The sequence below is a fragment of the Mustela erminea genome, chromosome 9, assembly GCF_009829155.1.
Source record: "Mustela erminea isolate mMusErm1 chromosome 9, mMusErm1.Pri, whole genome shotgun sequence".
Lineage (NCBI taxonomy): Eukaryota > Metazoa > Chordata > Mammalia > Carnivora > Mustelidae > Mustela > Mustela erminea.
The window spans coordinates 84194021-84212684 of record NC_045622.1 but is presented as its reverse complement, the minus strand read 5'-3'; the positions used below and the strand labels follow the sequence as shown (position 1 = coordinate 84212684).

The window sequence follows — 18664 nt, the reverse complement described above, 5'->3', positions numbered from 1 at the left end:
AAATAAATAAATTAAAAATTCTTAAAAAAAAAAAAAAAAGGACTTTGAATCTCATCAAGGCCAAGAACCTCATTTTATAAATAAGACTGAATCAAAGGTGATTGAGCCAAGGGTACATTAAGTTTGTGACAAAATCAGGACTAGAACTTGGATCCCCACCCCCACCCCACAACAGTCCATAGCCTTAATTGTATAGAGAATGGACAAAAAAAATTGACCTGATATGTTTGAAATTCGCATATTACCTTCCTTTTGGGTATTCTCATAGTAGGGAGTCTGGGAGGCCTCTCTGACCATGTGTGACATCTTCCTTATCTTTCCTCCCAATAAAATACCCATCATCTCTTTTCTACCCTGAAACACATTCAGAGGTACTCAGGCCAATATTGCTCGGGGCCAGCCTACACCCGAAAAATCAGATGAGGTGGATGTTGCAAGATCCAACCCAGTGGGCACGTGAATCAGGACCACATTGTCGGGCTAAGATTCAAACAGTCTTAGAACTTTGGTTTGGTGATGGCTATACATTGTATTTTCCCTTTGTTTGAAATAGCTTGGTTTTGGGTGTTTTTTGTTTTTTGTTTTTTTTTTTTGAAGATCATTTAGGTAAAAATAGCATCTTTGTATTCTTGTCTGATTCTGATGCCTACTGTTCCTTTAAAGTCCTAATCCTGTGAGACCTGTGGATTAGACTGGATCATCAGGGATTATGGCCTCAGAAGAAACAGGAGAATCTCAAACTGAATGAACATAGACCTACCAAGGAGAAAAGACCCTGATTATTATTAAAGAAAATCTCTTGCACAAAAACAAAACAAAACAAAACAAAACAACAACAACAACAAAAAACAAGGGCAAGAACATAGAAGAGGAAAATTTTTATGAAATAGAGTTTAAAGAATATTTAGATCTTTGGTGTGGGAGAAAAACATAACAAATTGGTGATAGTAGATGCCTCTGGAAAGAGGAGTGGATGGTGGGAGATCTAGGTAGGACAGACACTTTTCTATTTTGAACCATGTCTTCAAAGCCTTACCAAAATAATGAAAGGAAAACAAAATAAGTGTTATAAACTGTTCCTTGACCAGAAGTCTGTGTTTTGCTTTGAGAACTTCCACTGTTTTTTAATGCTTCAAGCAAATTTTGGTGAACGAGTTATAAAGACATCTCCCTTAGCCTTATTCTCTGGACTTAACTAATATGGGTTTTCTTTAGCTAAAATTTCAATTGTTGCTACCCTTAAGGGATTTTTTTTCCCACCCAATACATCTTATCTCAGTATTTTGTGTCTTGGTATTAGTTGATTTTTATCATCCTAAACATTCAACACATTAGTAACACTCCGTTTTCCATCTTTCTAGTCTTCTTGCCCAATAACTGATATTTGGAAAATAGCTCCCAACCAACCTTATTTTCATGACATTTCTCTTATCCTCTTTAAAATGTGGTCCTTTCATTAATGGACCAATTTTATTCACCCAAAAGATGGATTATTGTGCCATTTGCAGGCTGTTTCAGTGTGTAACCGATTAAATCGGGGTTGGTAGCTAAAGGTTTCACATTGGCATATAGGGAGATAGCAGTTCTCAGCGGGTACATCTTAATGGAGATTTTTTCCATTTTGAAAGACATGTTTTTTTGACGGCTCTGCCATGGTTTTGCCTCCTCTGGAAATAATACCAGAGTTGCCGTTATTTGTGATAGGAGAGAGACTGTAGAAAGAAAGGATGTTGGCTTCAAGGTAAAGGTTTTGGCAGATCCAGTGCCATCTCATTGGTTACAAAGCCTTTCTGGAAAGCGTGCAATTATTCAGCTTGTACAGCACAATTAAGTAAACAATTCATTTAGTCTCTCTATTGATACTCCATTGCAGAGGGACTTGGGTGGCTCGGGAGATTGGAAATGGGAGCTGGAGCTTTTTCCCTCGACGTAGGTGGTTTGGATTTGTTCCTTAGGGTAGTGACCACATAGTGTCTCCATCTGATGGCTGTGCAGTGACCCGTGGGAAACAGATTGGTGGTTTCAGGCCCATGGAGAGGCGGTCACATCTCAACATCCAGGATCCCAGCTGGCAGAAATATGTGAGGATTATACTGACATGATTCTATTCAGTTTGTGCTTTAGTGAAATTTATATGGTGGAAATCCTACTTGCAGAAAAGTGAGCTTTAGAATATCTTCATAAAACTCGGAAGGAGGGTATCGCAGCCTTCCACATTTGTCAGATGATTAGCACACTTGGCCTGTTTATTTTGGCTTCAAGCTTTCAAGAATTTTTAGGGTCGTAAGACTTCTCCCACATTTGTGAATGTCAAGGATAATGTATGTACTCACAGCTAGTACAGACTTCCTGAAGAAACACAGGGCTTGGGTACAGGATTCTCTTTTCGTGTTTTTGTAAATTGTGGCACAACTTGGGACTTTTAGACTGAGTGAGGCTTCCTGAAATGAAACAGATATGCTTATAAATTATAAAGGTGTGCTTATAAAGTACCATTCAGACCTAAGATATTTTTTAACCTAGGTCTGGGGGCCATGTTGATTGGCCCACTGTTCTACCTCCAGATTTTCCCTTTCCAATTCTAGTATGTCGTGACCTTTTCTACACACACATGTGCACACATACAAAAATTACTACTTATGTTACTTTTTCTAGTTGGAGGAGGTCCATGCCTGGACATCAGGTAGATAAGCTTTTCAAAACCGAATGCTGTACCAAAGAAAAGGAATACGAATGTGTAAAGTCCTAGGGTGCCATAGTTGCCAGTAACGTCTGCATAACCCTGTGACACCATAGACAGTTGCCATTTGTCTCAAGGTTCTTTGAAGACTCAGAGTTAACCGCAGTGTTGAGCAGGTGAAGTATTAATAAAAAATGGGTAATAAAATTCTCTTTAGCACTTGGGAGGAAGACATGGGCCCATGCAGAGGAAAGTCTCGCCTCTTCTTTTGCCCCAGCTCACCTATCCCTAATATTTTGCTGTGGTGGAAGGGTTTTCCTAAGGCTTGGATGCCTCTTGGTGAGGACATCAGCTAGGTCTAAGATTTCTGGAATTTGATTTGTCAATATCAGGCATTCAGATGCAACGTGCCGTCAGATGCCCCCTCCCTTTCCCACGTGTGCGACAAGAGGTAAAGACGGAGGAGGCCACAGGTGAGAGTTAGTGTGGTCGAAGTTGGGAACGAACTTCTGTTACCAACCATGATTCGTGTCCTTCCGAGGAGCTGACCTCGTGGGGGGCGTTGCTGGAGGGCGGCCCGTGATTGGCCATCTGACGGACTACTTCCGTGTTGGGCCACATTGCATGTCAGATCAGTGCGCACCCACCGGGTCTGGTCTAGGCAGTGGGGTAGAGTGATGGGGCCGATGGGCGAGTCCAAGTGGGGAATGTGCCTCGGTGGAAGGGATGTTCGCCTAGTTGTAGCTGTAGTGGTATTTATTTCTCTATGTTAACGATAATCATGGACTCTAACTCTCTTAGAGTTAGACCCGTGAGTAGTAGACCACTACGATGAGACTATTTTTTAAACTCCTTGCTTTCTTGGCAGAAAAATGGAACATGCTGGAGAAAGGCGTGGGAAAAATAGCAGGCTTGGACCTTTCATCTTCTCCCGTTCCCTTTTCTACCCAAGCCTGATGGTGTCAGGGGCTCACGAATCCCTTGGGCATGGACAGAGCCACTCTGCATAGGTCCTGAGAGAGCCTGGGCATGTGGTGGAGTTGAATTTGTGACAGCTCTCTTTGTTTATGACATGCTTAAAAATGTCGGGGTTTGCTTTATTTTGTTGCTTGATTTAAGTTTATTATTTAAACTTCAAGGTATCACTTAAATACAGAACTGAATTGGAAGAGGGTTAACTTGGATCTTTTCATTGACAAGAAAATTATCAAGTTATATCTTCATCACCGAGTTACAGAAACACAGTTGGATTTTTTTTTTTTTAAACTCCTTTGGTGAAGACTGAACTTATTCTTTTTGAAAATTATTTGAGAGGAATCTTGTGGGAGTTTATAGAACTGATTCACTCGCTTTCAGGGAGACTGATCTGACTTTTCTCTCCTGAGGTTGGTAGTAAATGCTTTTTTTCAGTTTAGAGGAGAGGGGCTTTATAGCCACCTCTTTTCCATGACTCCTAACTCTCTGAGCAGTCACATTCGGCTTTACAATGAGGGGTGTAATGAGAGTTTGGGGGAAAGTGTTACCTGAATTGAGCCAGCCATTTTGAGGGGAGAGCGTGAAATAAAGAAAGAGGGGCGATTGACCTTTCCTTTCCAAACTTCAAATCTGCAGTGTGCCCAGGCCCTAAGAACTAACTTTCCTGTTAAGAGGGAAAAAAAATTTTTTTTGGTGGATATCTTAAACAGAATTAATTCTGGCTTTAAAGCTTTCATACAGTCATTTTCAACTTGCATAGGCTGTCCATAATTTCAGGAAAAGTGGGTAGCTTCAGGCTAGATTGTTTTCTCTGTTGGTGGGTGTAAATGTGTATGGAAGCTATTTGTTTCTCGTGTAAAATTGGATCTGTTGACATAAGCATTTTTTTTAAAGCTTGGAGATGTAAGTCTGCATGAAAGACTTCACTCAAAGTTGTCCTCCTGAGAACCTGAATTTAGTCAAACATGTTGCTGTGAGATGAGTCACAATTTGAAATATTTTACATAGATTTCTCTCTGAATTTTGTATCAGAATGGGTTTGTAAAGGAGAGTTAAAAGTAAGTGTCAGTAGATTGAGGAGCGAAATGGAATGCCTCTAGTGTTGAAATGTCATTTGGGAGGGGAATATTCCAGCTAAAATAACGATATTTTGTATTTATCATCTTCTCCCTTTTCACTTGTTACCTCTTTCTGAATTCACAATCTGTTCCTTTCTTCATATAGGAAACGAACTAGAACTGGACCACTAGAAAAATGGAAAATCCAATAAAATCTATCCTTAGGCTTAGGAAATTAAAATATTAAAAATTTCACACAGATTTCATTGCCATGTGTAGCCTGGTAAAGCAAAGGAGGCATCACAGGTTCATATAGGTCCAAATTTGTTTATTTTCAACAACATAATTGAGGCTAAAATTTTTAGCTTTTTTCCCTCCGTCTCCTCTGGCCGCGCGCTTGTCTTCTCTCCTCCCTTCCCTCCCTTCGACTCTCCCTCCTTCCCTTGCTTCTCTGTGGTAATACTTAGGGCTCTGTGCGGTTTAGTATCCCTTAGCATATGTTGAGCAGGCTCTCTTCAAACCAGGATGCAAAATTTTATGCTCTCCTCCACCCATTGGCATTCAGATTTATTAAGAATTAGTGGAGGGAGGAAAGGAAAATGTAAATACAGAGCTATTAAGTCCATGTCCTTATTGTACCCATTGGTCATACTGCCTCATTCATATTTTGCCTTGTTCCTAGGACAAAGATTCTAGCCTCAGTTCTGTCATTAACTGGCTCTTTAACTTGGGTCTTGGCTCCTCAACATCTCTGAGTTACACTTTTCTCATCTGTTAAAGTAAAATGGTTGCAGCAGATGATCAATAAAGACCTTTGCTGGATTGTATGCATACTCTACAAATTCTCAGTTCTCTTTCTGCGGGCATTTTAGCCCATTTCCTGTCTGACTTCCCAGTTAATGGGGGATTTCACCCATGGCTGACAGGATGAAAAGTGAGAATTGAGTTCTGCAGAATTTTTCTCAAGGCAACTGGGAAGCTGCTTTCTCAAAGCCAGAGAGATGGGTCACACGGAAGCACACTGCTCACCAGGTTGTTAATCCAGATACACAGAAGTCATCCATGTAGAAGTCATTTCCCTCTCTCCATTTCCCTCTCTCTCTCTCTCTCTCATTTTCTCTCTCCACCTCTTTATCACCACCCCACCCAATCTCTCCTGTCATTTCTATTTCCTAAATATTTCTTGCCTCTGACTTCTGTTTCTGTTGACAATGCCCCAGATCAGGCCACCATCATCTCTTCCCTAAATGACTACAGCAGCCTCATAACTGGTCTCCCTGCTGCCAGTCCTGCCCTATCCGTTTCTCAGATGGTAGCCAGTGAGATCTCATTTGATTCCACTCTTTGCCCCATTGGCGGCCTTCTTGATTCCTATAGCATGCCAAGCTCTTCCTCTTATCAGGAAACGTGCTAGCCCCTCTATCTGGAACATGCTTATTTATTTATTTATTTATTTATTTTTACACATGCCTGGAACCTTCTGTTTCGTCTCTTCTCAGCTTAAATATCACCTCGTTAGAGAGACCTTCTTTGACTAAGCACTTCTCTTTACTGTCTATCACTTTTCTCTTTCCTTCTTGGCACTCATTACAGGTTGTAATGTATGTATTTACATGTGTAGTGAGTGTCTTTACAAAAACTTAGGTGTACAGGGAGATGGGACGCTATTTCTCTATAGCTGAACCTAAGCCAGCTCATGAATCTTTCTCTCAATGATTTCCTCTCACCCTTCTTTTCTTCTCCCTTGAGGCCATTAAAATTCTGGAGGAGCTGAAGTGTTTTCACATCAGGGATGCAATGTCCAGTTTGTGCCATTTATCACTGATGGCCTCTAGTAGATGTATAGTGAGTTTTGAAGGGAATCAATAAATAATACTCTTCTTCTGCTCCCAAATTCTGGTCAGTTGAGCTGTAAGCAAAAGAGGGCAGCATAAGGAGATTGAAATAGCACCACTCTCACTAATAAAGCTGATGTTAGAGAATGTGTTTTACATTTGTGGGCAAGTGGATTTGCTCATCAAAGCTCTAGCCTGAAAACGAACACCTTCTTAAAATAGTTGCTAACTATAAATGCTGAGGTGGTTTTAATTAGAAAAGAACAGTAGTTGTCTTAATCTTTATTCTCCTGCATCTCTGCTTGTGGAAAGAGGAGGTTGGTCATGTTCTTGGTGAATTTTAACGATACAATTTCAGTTACTCCTTTTAAAGGAAAGTTCCAGAGCAGTGAGTGTCTGGTCCTTTTCAGCCCTCTGTAATATTTGTTCAAAGAAATAAAGTGTTTGTTATCCAGCAGCATGTTCTTAAATGAGTTCATTTAGTGTTAAGCCAGAAATGTTGGAAAATAAGAGTTATTTTCTAGGTGTTCATTTGTGTGTGTGTGTGTGTGTGTGTGTGTGTGTGTATCCCTTGAGGCATAGAAGGGCAACATTGGAGATAGGTAGGCTCTAAGGTGGCCCTAAGTGATCCTTGCCTCCTGGTTTGCAAACCTTTGTGTAATTCCCTTCTGCCTGAGCATAGGTTGGACCTGCCGGTGACTCACGTGTAATGAATGACTATGGCAAAGTGATGAGATGTCATTTCTGAGATCAGTGACATAAATACTGCCACTTCTCTCTCTCTCTCCCCTGTCATTTGCTGTCTCTGAGGGAAATTGGCTGCTACAGGATGAGCTGGCCCATGGAGAGACCCACGCAGCAAGGAACTGAGGGAGGGCTTTGGCTAACAGCCAAGAAGGAACGGAAGCCTTCGGTCTAACAGTTCTCGAGGAACTAGACCTTGCCAACAACCAGGTGAAGGAGCTTGGAAGTGGATCCCTCTCCACTTGACTCGAGTCTTCAGATGAGGCTGTAGCCCCATTTGATGGTTTGGGTGCAGCCTCTTTTTTTTTTTTTTTTAAAGATTTTATTTATATATTTGACAGACAGAGATCACAAGTAGGCAGAGAGGCAGGCAGAGAGAAAGGAAGGGAAGCAGGCTCCCCGCTGAGCAGAGAGCCTGATGCGGGGCTTGATCCCAGGACCCTGGAATCAGGGCCTGAGCCTAAGGCAGAGGCTTTAACTCACTGAGCCACCCAGGCTCCCCTGGGTGCAGCTTCTTGAAAAATCTTGAGCTAGGGTCAAGCAAAACTGAACTGTGCCCAGATTCCCGACCCACAGAAACAGTGAGGTACTAAATATTTGTTGTTTTCAGCTGCGAAGTTTTAGGGTCAACCATCATGCTATAATACATAGTAATACATTATCCGTGTGAGGTAGGGAAAACAGAATGTATCCTATCCAGCATCTAGTGGCAGAAAGAGAGCACTGGGGAGGTGTGCAGTAATGCTTATTGATATTAGTAAGTGATAGACAACCAAAATATCTGTTAAATTATTTTAGGAGTTAAAATTCTCATGTTGCCTTTTGGGGAGAAGGCAGACAACTGTAGAGGGGTACTTCTGTATCTTTCATCTGGGTTTATTGTTAAGTGCGTGTTTCTGGATTAATAGCTGCTGCTAAGGTGAGGAGGGCATGGAGGGGCATACGAACAATTACAGCACATCACGGGTAGAATATGAAAAGTGATACCTACAGGAGAAAATTCCATTGAAAGGCGGGTCAGAAAATCTGGTGGAGGAAAAGACAGCTAAACCAAGTTTAGATGGACTTGGGATTTTGACGAGGTTAACAGATTTAAGTTGAGGGATAGTCTTTACATACATCAGTCTTAATGGTCTCCTGCCACTGCTGTATTTTGTTAATGCAAAATATTTTTATCATGCTCTTTGCCATTCTGCAGGGACTCAGAGGATCCCAGTATTATTGTAGATAGTCTCTGAACTAAGGTAATATATATGGAGTGGGAAAGCACAGTGGTGGGTCTTGGAGTCAGACGGGCAGTGCTTGAACATTTTTTTTTTTTTAAAGAGTTATTTATTTATTTATTCGAGAGAGAGAGAGTGTGAGAGAGAGAATGAGCATGAGAAATGGGAGGGTCAAAGGGAGAAGCAGACTCACCGCCGAGCAGGGAACCTGATACGGGACTCGATCTGGGACTCCAGGATCATGACCTGAGCTGAAGGCAGTCGCTTAACCAATGGAGCTACCCAGGCGTCCCAGTGCTTGAACCTTCTGAGCTCCCCTATTTTACTCACTGAGCCCCAGTGTCCTCAACTTTAAAATCATAATGGTATCTATTGGGAGAAATAGGAATCCATATAAAGATTTACCACGTTATTTGTCATATAGCTGAATGGTAGCTGTCAGTCTTGTTACAAGTACTGACACCATGGCTGGCACATAGGCATGCAGTAAATATCAATTTCCTGCCCTTTCTGTTTTTCCTCTACTTCCTAAAATCTAGCCCGTGGGGCACCTGGATGGCTCAGTGGGTTTAGCCACTGCCTTTGGCTCAGGTCATGATCTCAGGGTCCTGGGATCGAGTCCCGCGTTGGGCTCTCTGCCCAGTGGGGAGCCTGCTTCCCTCTCTCTCTGCCTGTCTCTCTGCCTCCTTGTGATCTTTCTCTGTCAAATAAATAAATAAAATCTTTTTTAAAAATTAAAAATAAATAAATAAAATCTAGCCCGTATTTTTTGATTTCTATTTATTGATTTTTTATTCTCCAATGCAAGAAATATTTTGATGCGGGAAATCTTAAAAAGGCATTGCTCGTTTAAAGCTTCTTTGCTTTCTCCATTTATTCCTAAAGGTTTTATTGTTAGCAAAGCCTTCTGAGAGCTTTCAACATAAATAGCTTGAAATCACCAGATAACAGAAGATTTTTTTTTCTTTAAATTTAGAGATTAGGAGCCAGCTGAGCTAGAGGGGAGATATTTATCATGTCATTATTCTGGCTATGTAGGATTGAGTGCCATTTTGTGTCTTCTCTATGAGTATCAAATTAGCAGGAAGGGCTGTAGTTGTATGAAACTGGGGGGCGGGGGTAAGACAAGGGAACTGTGCTGTATCAACAGGATGGAGTGTAGTAGGAAAATTAGAGAAGAAAAATGAACAATAGGGGGTTGTTTTAGACAGAAGGCACAACGGTTAACAAGGGTTAACCTACACTACAATACATTTTAATTTTTCCTATTAAATAAAACTTTAATTTCAATTTAACAACATTGTGACTCTCAACAAGTTCTCAAAAATAATTCTGCTTTTGTAAGCTGTTGCATTTAAAATAACTCATTTGAAAGGAGTAATTTTTCATCTCAGCTCAGTGCCTATGATTGAATTGAATTCATTACTGAGTTTCTAGGAAGGTATTAAGCATATCAAAGACAAAAAAATTATGGTATTGCCAAGGAGCTGAAAAGTGTACAGAATTCTCCACGGTCAGGTTTTCATGACATGTAAAGGAACAGGGGTGGGAGGGATTGTTAGGATACTTAGCAGTGAAGAAGAGTTTAAAATGCAAAGTAAACGTAATATAAGGAAATAGCATCTTGAAAGTGAAATCCAACAAAGTTGAGAGTTGATTCAAGTCCCTTCAGTTCTTCTTTTGTGTGGAAATGATTTTGTTTTTAAATAAAATCTTATCCGTGGTCATGTTCAAGTGTCCACGGATTATCCCTAAGCAAAATCATTGAGGGTTCACGTCTTTGCTCCTTCATTCATTTGTTCACTGATTGATTCATTCAAAAAATATTAATGAGTACCAGCTAATTGGCAGGCCCTGTATTAAGTCCTGAGATATAGTGGAGAGTCACACATGCCTGGGTTTGGGGAAATGCTGCCTTTTCTATTGAATCCCATTCCCCCTCTGCAGAAATATTCATAACGCCTGTTAGCACATTAAAGGCTCTGAGAAGTCCTGCAGTGAAGAAACCTGTTTAACCTTCTCTGATACAATGTTTCCTAGACCTTTGTATCCTTAAGGGTCTATTCTTTCCGGGAACACACTGTGGGAAATCTAGGTTAAGATCAAAGAGGCTGTGAAGAAGGACAGGATGACTTTGGATAACCAGGCAAGTAAAACCCTGCTTTAATTCATACTTGTTGATTCCAGGGGCTCTGTCACCAAGCAGCTTGGCCCTCCACTTAATGAAGAGGAAGCATGGACTGCCTCAGTTTTGTCCAAGATCCTTTCTATTCTCTGTATTTCCAGTGGCCACATTTTTCGGCTCAGAAAATAATACAAGTTCAATATGACCAGCGAGGTTTTTCAGTCCGTTCACAATGGTCCTGGAGCTAGCTGTTGGCCAAAAGAAACTTCCTTACTATTCACAATGCTTCATTTGGGGGAAATAGATGAAAATATTTAATATATGGTTAAATAGGATTCTTTTAAAACCATTCCAATACATCTACCATCTGAGAGACGAGGTAATCTTTGGATTGCCCTTTTTGAAATTATGTACTTTCATAAAGTGAAAATACCCCTCAAAAATTATATGCGTGTACTACAAAAAAAATTAATACGTGGGAAGTAATGTAAGCACATGGTACTTTTAATTTCTCCGTGGCCCCGGGGCACAGTTATCTGCTCTTTTCTGGGAAATCACTCATCATGTAGCTATTGGGGAAAGGGAGCATTTTGGCCCCCTTTCTGGGAGCAATCCAATGCAGTATGGATATTAATTAAATTTATTAAACAAATAACACAGCGACTCGGGGAAGCAGGGGTCCATCTGCTCGTTCTGCAGACAGATCTCTGCAGAGACGCGAGCTGAATGGTAGTTAAAGCGAAGTTGCCGAGCTCAGCAGATGGGCTCTTGTCTCCAGTGGGGGAGATTTGGTGGCGGTCCAGCAACTCTTTCCCCCCTCCAGGTTTTTGTTCCTTGCAACTGTGATTGAAGAAGCCCTTTTCTGTCTTTTCCCAGCCTTGTGCCCCTCTCTCCCACCCCACCCCGCTTTGTTTATGTGAGCAATGTTTAAATCTGAGTGATTTGTTAGAGAGGCAAGTCCCGGCTGATCTCATTTTGTGTATGTGCTGTAAAGCTCAAGCAGAAGATAATTAGGAAAATGTAATCCCATTGACTTTACACCCCACTTGTGTACATTGCAGCAACTCAGCCTCGTGCCCTGGAATAAAACCTCTGAACAGATTTGAATTTAGTCAGCATTCCCATTCCTTGCCTTTGGAAGTTATTATTCTGAGGTTTAGATGTTTATGGATCTTAACATCGTTCTTTGGATTGCCTTCAGACCTAGGCGCCTTTTAAGCCATGCAATTTAAGGATTCTTGTTTGTTTGCTTTTTCCTTATGTCTTCATATTCTGTTGGCAAGAGTCTGGGTGCCTTAAATCCCGGTGTCTCCTTCACTTGCCATCTGGGATGAGATGACAGTGTTAGATCAGCCCATTCGGGATCTGCTGTGTCTTTTAGAAACCCACCTCCCCACCTCCCCACCAGCCTCTTCCATGACAAAAGGTGGTGAATTTGAAACCTTTCTGTAAGGAAGAACCACTTTGCTTTCAGTGGACGATCGTATTTGGTGTAAGTTTTGACAAAAGCCCACTTGGACCCAATTTAATGCTAGCATGTTAGGTTAATGCAAATCATCCCTCCCGGCCTTTTATCCCTAACTGAATCTTTGCAATAATTATTTTTGTAGAAGGCTCAGTCATTTCTGGCATTTCATGTCCCCTCACCTGAGACCAGGGCCTTTTCGGGGTGGGGGGGGAGAGTGGGGGGGCAGACGAAGCCTGCTAGGCAGACTGTGTGCTCTATTCATGGTAAAGTTTTGGGCTAGATAGATGCCACTTTGGGCTGAGTCCTGAAATGCCCTTGTCTCAGAGAGATAGGTCTGGTTCCAGCCAAACTGCCAGTGGGACACATTTACAGAGATAAAGGCACCTCTGTGGGATAGAAACTCTTCCCATCAGAGTGTGTTCCCTCCCCGGCCCGCGATGCTCGGCCAGCAGAGGTCTCTGTTGATTACAGAACCCAAAGACAGAGCGGATGAATCTGGGGTTTCCATTATCCCCAGGTATGCCGAGTTTTGTGGGACGATGGAGGCCAAACCTTTTTTCCAGTTTGTAAGAAGAAGTTGGTTGTTTCTGTCGCTCATGAAGGTGTTCACCAAGTCCAGCCTTGATACTGGGCTGTGTTTGTGCTTTTTGATACCGAACCTGAAACCCCAGTCTCATCACAACCGGAGATGCAGTGTTTTAGCTGCTGGTGCCAGCCCCTGCCCCTCACTGGGGATCCAGCACCTCCCCCCCACCCCCCCGCCATGCTAATATTCATAATAGGAAGGCTTCCGTTACTATGGCAAATTGTTGGAATGAGGTGGAGATTTTGTTTTTCATTAGAGCCCTGCCGGCGATTATTGTGAACTCTGAGAGTTATCGTTCCGTCCCAGTTTTTTTTATGGAATTTAAAAAGGCACAGCAAAAAAGACAGTCATGAAGTGTCTGGTGAAAAATGTTTGTTTACCAGCAAGTCGTAGGTGAACTGCCAATTTATTTCTCTAATTTGTTGGAAGTCAGAATTGGCTGGGGGCAGGGGGAAGACTCTACATTTTGAATTCATAGGCTATTTACCAGTGTCTGCTCCGTTTCTCCTTCCCCCCTGGTGTACCTGGGCTAATTCTGTTCTCTGATTTAAATCGCAATCTACTGGCTCTGGCATCTCAATTTAAGGGAAGATTGGATGTTGTTTTTCAAAGGGAATTGCAAGTGTTTTACTCTTGTCTGAAAACAGATTGTGGCTTCTTTCCCAAGGATAAGCTTAGGAATTACATATAAATCTCAGGGTTTCATTCTTAGCAAAATGTTTTCAACCCTCTTGTCCACACATTAGTATAAATGAATAAAACAGAGAAAAAGCCAGAAAACACCCTGACAGACAGTGTGTGAATATTTCTGATCTGCTTCCTCAGGCCTGCCATTCTACTGAACACATTTTGTTTACTCTACGGCTTCTAATTGCTTTATTGCAGATTTTGTAGGCAGCGTGACAACTTGGGAGTAAAGGCATCAAAAAGCTCTTGATGGGCAACAGAAGTTAACACTCATCTGGGAGCAGGGAGCAGCTTGAAAAATAACAATTTATTTTAAAATTCTCTGATAAGGGCAGGTATTTTTCAGATGTACTTGTTTATTTGGCGATGTTGTACCTTTCTTCTGGGAACTCAAATGCAGACTTTAAAAATATTCACTCTGGGGCTCCTCGACTACTCCTTACTGTCTGTCATGCTTCTGCTGACTCTTTAGTCAAGAAGCCGTGTTTGGGAAGATCACCGACAGCCTTTTGTAGCCACTATCTCAGAATGACAATGTTGTAGCTCTTCAAAGCATGGAGCTTGCTGTGTAGGACAGAAACTGACGAAAGGTCTCTCCAAGAGAGACCCAGGCCTGGCAGCTTGTACCTGAAAACACTGACGGTTGACCTGGGCCTCGGGGGACACAGCCCAGCTCCTGAGAGAAAAAATAAGGTTCATGGCCCTTGTCATTCCTAATGATCCCCCAGCCTGTTCCTGTGACTCTGTCTTATTTCTGTTACATGTCTAGAGCTTTTCATAATCCTGGATACAATAAATATTGATTGATTGTTGATTAAATTTGCATTTGGTTTCCAGGAGCCACGCAGAATAAGCCAGCACACTATGTTTTGGCCTCGGGCCATCTGAGTCTTCTCAGGTCCAGGAATCCCTTATCTTTGCTGTGCTGCAGAAAACAGCCTTCCATTCTTCTGATCTAGTCTTCTGAGGTCAAGCTGACCGAAGGGCCTTCTTGAGGCTGTGTGATTCTTTGTTCTCACTGTACTACTGTGTATTTTAATTCAAATTCAGAGTCTTGTGGCAGGAAGGGAATTTATAGACCCGTAGCCCAGCGCCCTCCCAGTGACAGCCATGGTGGAGGGATCTCGCTGCTTGTCCATTTGTCCAGTTATCCAACGACAGAGTTTACTCCTGCGTTGTTGCAGTTTTTAATTTTGTGTTTTTAAAATACTCGAGATGTTAGAAGCTCATTCTTTAAATTCATGAGTAGAAGTCACCATCTAAGGCAACCTGGACTTGGTTTCGAGAAGTGATGAAAATAAAATTCCAATTCAGCTCCGTGGTATCATGATATCCTTTTCTACATACTATGTCTTCAAGTAGGCTTACGTATATTTAATGTTCCCACATTTATACATTTCCAGATATGCATATGTTTAATGATCACTAGCTACCACTGCTAGTTCCTGGGCGAAGTGCTTTATATGCGTCATGCCGTTTAATCTTCCCATCGTACTGGTATTCTTATTTTAAAGATGAGAAGATTGAAGCAAGGAGATGCTGAGTGAGTTGCCCAAAGTCTAAGGAGTCTAAAATAATCTAACGTCGTAGCTCATAGCCAAGCCTGGAGTTGCAGCCAAGTCTGCGGACTCCCGTATGGCCTCATTTAACTGCTCTGCTATGTTGCTATCCTGTATTTACTCATTTCTCATTTCCTTACATCCCTAAGGAATCTGAAGCCTGTTCAAACAAAGGTGCACATAAAATAGCATAGTTCAAAGCCAGAGGGAAAAGAGAAATCATATGAGAACCCTTCAGATTTTTGGAGGGAGCAATCCCATTGTGCCTAACTTGGTACTTTCTAAGTCAACGTTGCCAATTTCTGAAGCTTTCTGCCTATTGGGAGGAAGGTGGGTTCCTACACCGGTAACTCTTTGGGGGCAGAGGCCTTGTCTTGCCACCACTGTGCTCCTGGGTCCTACCCGACAGCGTTAGGATTGGAGGAGAAGACTGGGGACGATGAAGCTGGATACCGAGGTTTGATTCAGGTTGTTGCTGCTGACGCACGCTCATTCAGAGCAGGTGTGGGGTCAACTTGGATGGCATTTGTGACTTGGGAACCCGAGGCAAAAATGGGAATGGGAGGGACGCCTGGGTTAAGCCTCTGCCTTTGGCTCAGGTCATGGTCTCAGGGTCCGGGATCGAGCCTCCGCATTGGGCTCTCTGCTCAGCAGGGAGCCTGCTTCCCCCGCTTTCTCTGCCTGCCTCTCTGCCTACTTGTGATCTCTCTCTCTCTCTCTCTGTCAAATAAATAAATAAAATCTTTTTAAAAAAATGGGGATGGGAGAGGAGGAGAGGTAGAATAAATATTTTATCATCTGTTGTCCACTGTATGCTATTTTGCATTTTTTGTATGTATCACTGTAAAACACCTTGAATCCCTTTTAGAATGAGGCAGGGCATTAAAAAATATATTATATAGATGCACATACAAACAGAAAATATTAGATCGAATTGACCCGTTTAATGACATCCTTTGCTGTCTGCTGACATAGACAGAGAAAGGGTGGAGGCGGCTAAGGATTGCCGGCTTTGCAGACTAGGTGGGGAGGCAGAGGGGCTCTCCGTGTGCTGTGGGAGCCACCCCGGCGAGCATCCCGGAGAGTGTGGCTTCTAGGCCTTTGCCACGCAGTTCATCTTCCTCTGGAACTTGAGAGTTCCCCCCCCCCCCAAAACTGAACGTACCTCAAATTCATGCAGGAAGAACAGACATGTTCTTACTTTATTGCAAGCAATGGTACTTCCATTCACACAGCTGGGGATCGTACTGAAAACGTTGCATACATCACGTGCATGTCATATTGACTTTAGTCAACCAACCTCCCCCTTACCCCCTGGTTTTCATCACAGATTCCCCGCCTTAGATTTGTGCACCTGACGTTTTACGCCTAAGTTCGTGGCTTGGCTTTCGTTACTCCCATTTTTTGGGGAGAAGCAGGTTCAAGGAGGCTGGTTCAGTCTTCCTTGTCTTGTGTGGTCCCACCTTTTCTCTCCTGCCCTTGTGGCCCCTTCATTTTTATTTGTTTGCTCCCAGTCCTCAGCGTCATGTCCCTTGCTGTGGTTGATTCCATGTGTTTGTGACCAGATGGTACCAGAGCCCAGAGTGATGGGTTTTGAGGGAATTTTCACAATTATCTTCTCTGGGTGGGGAGTATTTGTAAAACACGGTAAGCAGCCCGTACTGGGGGTCTCTCATACTGTCTCATAGTATGCTAAAGTGACTGCCAGCCTTGCCCTGTCATCTTCACGTGCTAGACCTCCAGCCCCTGAAGGAAGGGGAAGGAAGGAAGAAACCCTACACGGTTCGATCAGAACTCAACAGTCCAGTCATCACCGGGTGCCCTCGGCACATTCTTGCTTTGTTCTCCCCAGAGAAAGTTGGAGGGTGAGTGTGGCAGGCCTGTTCCACAGAGCTGCACGTGGCTCTCCTTGTCTAGTAACCGGCGCTGCTTGGCCGCGTTCAGGATGCCCAAGTCAGGTGGTGAGGTTTTGTCGTGTTACATGGGAGCTCGTGGTGCACGTCACTTACTTTCCATCAAGACAGGGAGTCGGTTCTTGGGTGGCCCTTTACAATCCAAGCCAGGCTGGATGAGTCTCACTCAACCTAAGAGTCTCTCAGACATCAAGACCTTTTGTTTATGAAGAAGAAAATTTTGGGATAAGGAAGAGCCTGATGAAAAAGATTCTTTCCTTTGGATAGGTTGCATCACAAAGAGGAGATTGTTTTCCTGTCTCCTCAACAGGGCTGCTGTTTCTCTGCTGGGATGACTCAGAGAATAAGTCATGAGACTCTTAAATAATGAGATAGTCCTTTTCATCTTAAATAATGAGATAGTCCTTTTTCATCTCTGACATCTGTGTTTTTCCCAGCCCTTCCCAGGGGTCACTGAGGTGCAAAGACAAGCTTTGGGTCAGTTCTCCAGAACTTTTACTGTTTGTAATACTTGTTGTTCATTCATTCACCAAATATTTGTTGAGTGCTTTCTAGAATCAGGACAAACTAAGAAAGCAACAACAATGGGTCCCTGCCCTCCAGGAATCTCTGTCTAGAGAAGGAGAAAGATATCAATTAAAGAATTGATCACAGCAACAATATTATAATTACAAAAGTGGTAAATGATTTTAAAGAGACTGGATAGAGAGACCTCATTAGTCTAGTCGTCATGGGACAATTCCAGTAATCCCATCCACGAATGTGGATGCCCAGATGTGGGTTGGGGGCGGGATGAGAGTCAAGAACTAGTGTGGGTGGACAGTAGGGAACAAGATGTTGAATAATGTGGTAGTAATTCTTCATAAAGGCAATGAGTTGATCTGTTTCATGTAATCCTCTTTTAGAGCTGAAATGTTTTAATCAAGTGTATATTTCCCTTTCATAATCAAAACTTTTAAAATAAAAACTAGAGAAGATGGATTGTTGGCGTATACACAACATTTACTTCTCTCTGTTGTGGAGGTTGAGAAGTCCAAGACGAAGGTGCCAGCAGATCTGGTGTCTGGCTAGGGGTGACTTCTGCTTTATGGACAATTGTCTTCTCACTGTATAGATGGTGGGAGGCGTGAGGAAGTGCTCTGGAGTCTCTCTTATAAGGACACTAATCCCATTTCCTGAGACTCTCCCCTCATTACCTAAACACCTCCCAAACTCCCCACCTCCAAATACCATCCTGTCGGGGATTGGATTTCACCATATGAATTTTGGGGGGATATAAGCATTCAGTCTATAGCAGTGTATGATGCATCAATCTGTTTATTCTTGGCCCTGTCCAAGGTGGGATGCCATTCTAGTGTGGAATCCTACTCTTCCTTAGGACATCTCAGGTCCCACTGTGAGCAAGGGTGTCAGCATCAACCCATATAACATATTCCAGTGACACATCATTTGTCTTTTAGTCTTGATATTAAAAAAAAAAAAATACAAGTGAAAGTTCTAGTATTTTCTTCCCGCCTCTCCATGCTTCTCATCATTGGATCATCCTGGATAGATGCTTGAATGTATATCCCAGACTTTGGAGATCACTGGACTAGAGGACAGGAAGATTGTTGGGGGATACTAAAGGCAAGCAGAGTAAAGCATCATTTAAAAAATGTAGGGGTGGAAGTGAGTGATTCTCTGTGCAGCAGGTGAAGAGTTTGTTTCTTTTATTTGTTCATTCAACAAACAATAAATTGAGCATTCTGCCAAGTGCTGTATTATACACTGGGGAGAAAAAGATAATTCACTTGGTCCCTGCCCCTGGGCAG

At 42.5% G+C, this 18664-nt stretch overlaps 1 protein-coding gene across 6 annotated transcripts in view; it reads left to right on the top strand.

Moving 5' to 3' along the window:
• The window catches only part of LOC116598860, a 171761-nt gene that overhangs the window by 49379 nt on the left and 103718 nt on the right, over positions 1-18664 (top strand). Inside the window, exon 1 of one of the 6 annotated variants that reach the window (XM_032358239.1) lies at positions 13004-13087. The exons of the other annotated variants lie outside the window; for them this stretch is intronic. Within the exon in view, the coding sequence (XP_032214130.1) occupies positions 13044-13087 (44 nt within the window). The 5' untranslated portion in view covers positions 13004-13043. Of the gene's footprint in view, positions 1-13003; positions 13088-18664 lie in introns of those variants that run through there. 6 annotated transcript variants of the gene reach the window in all.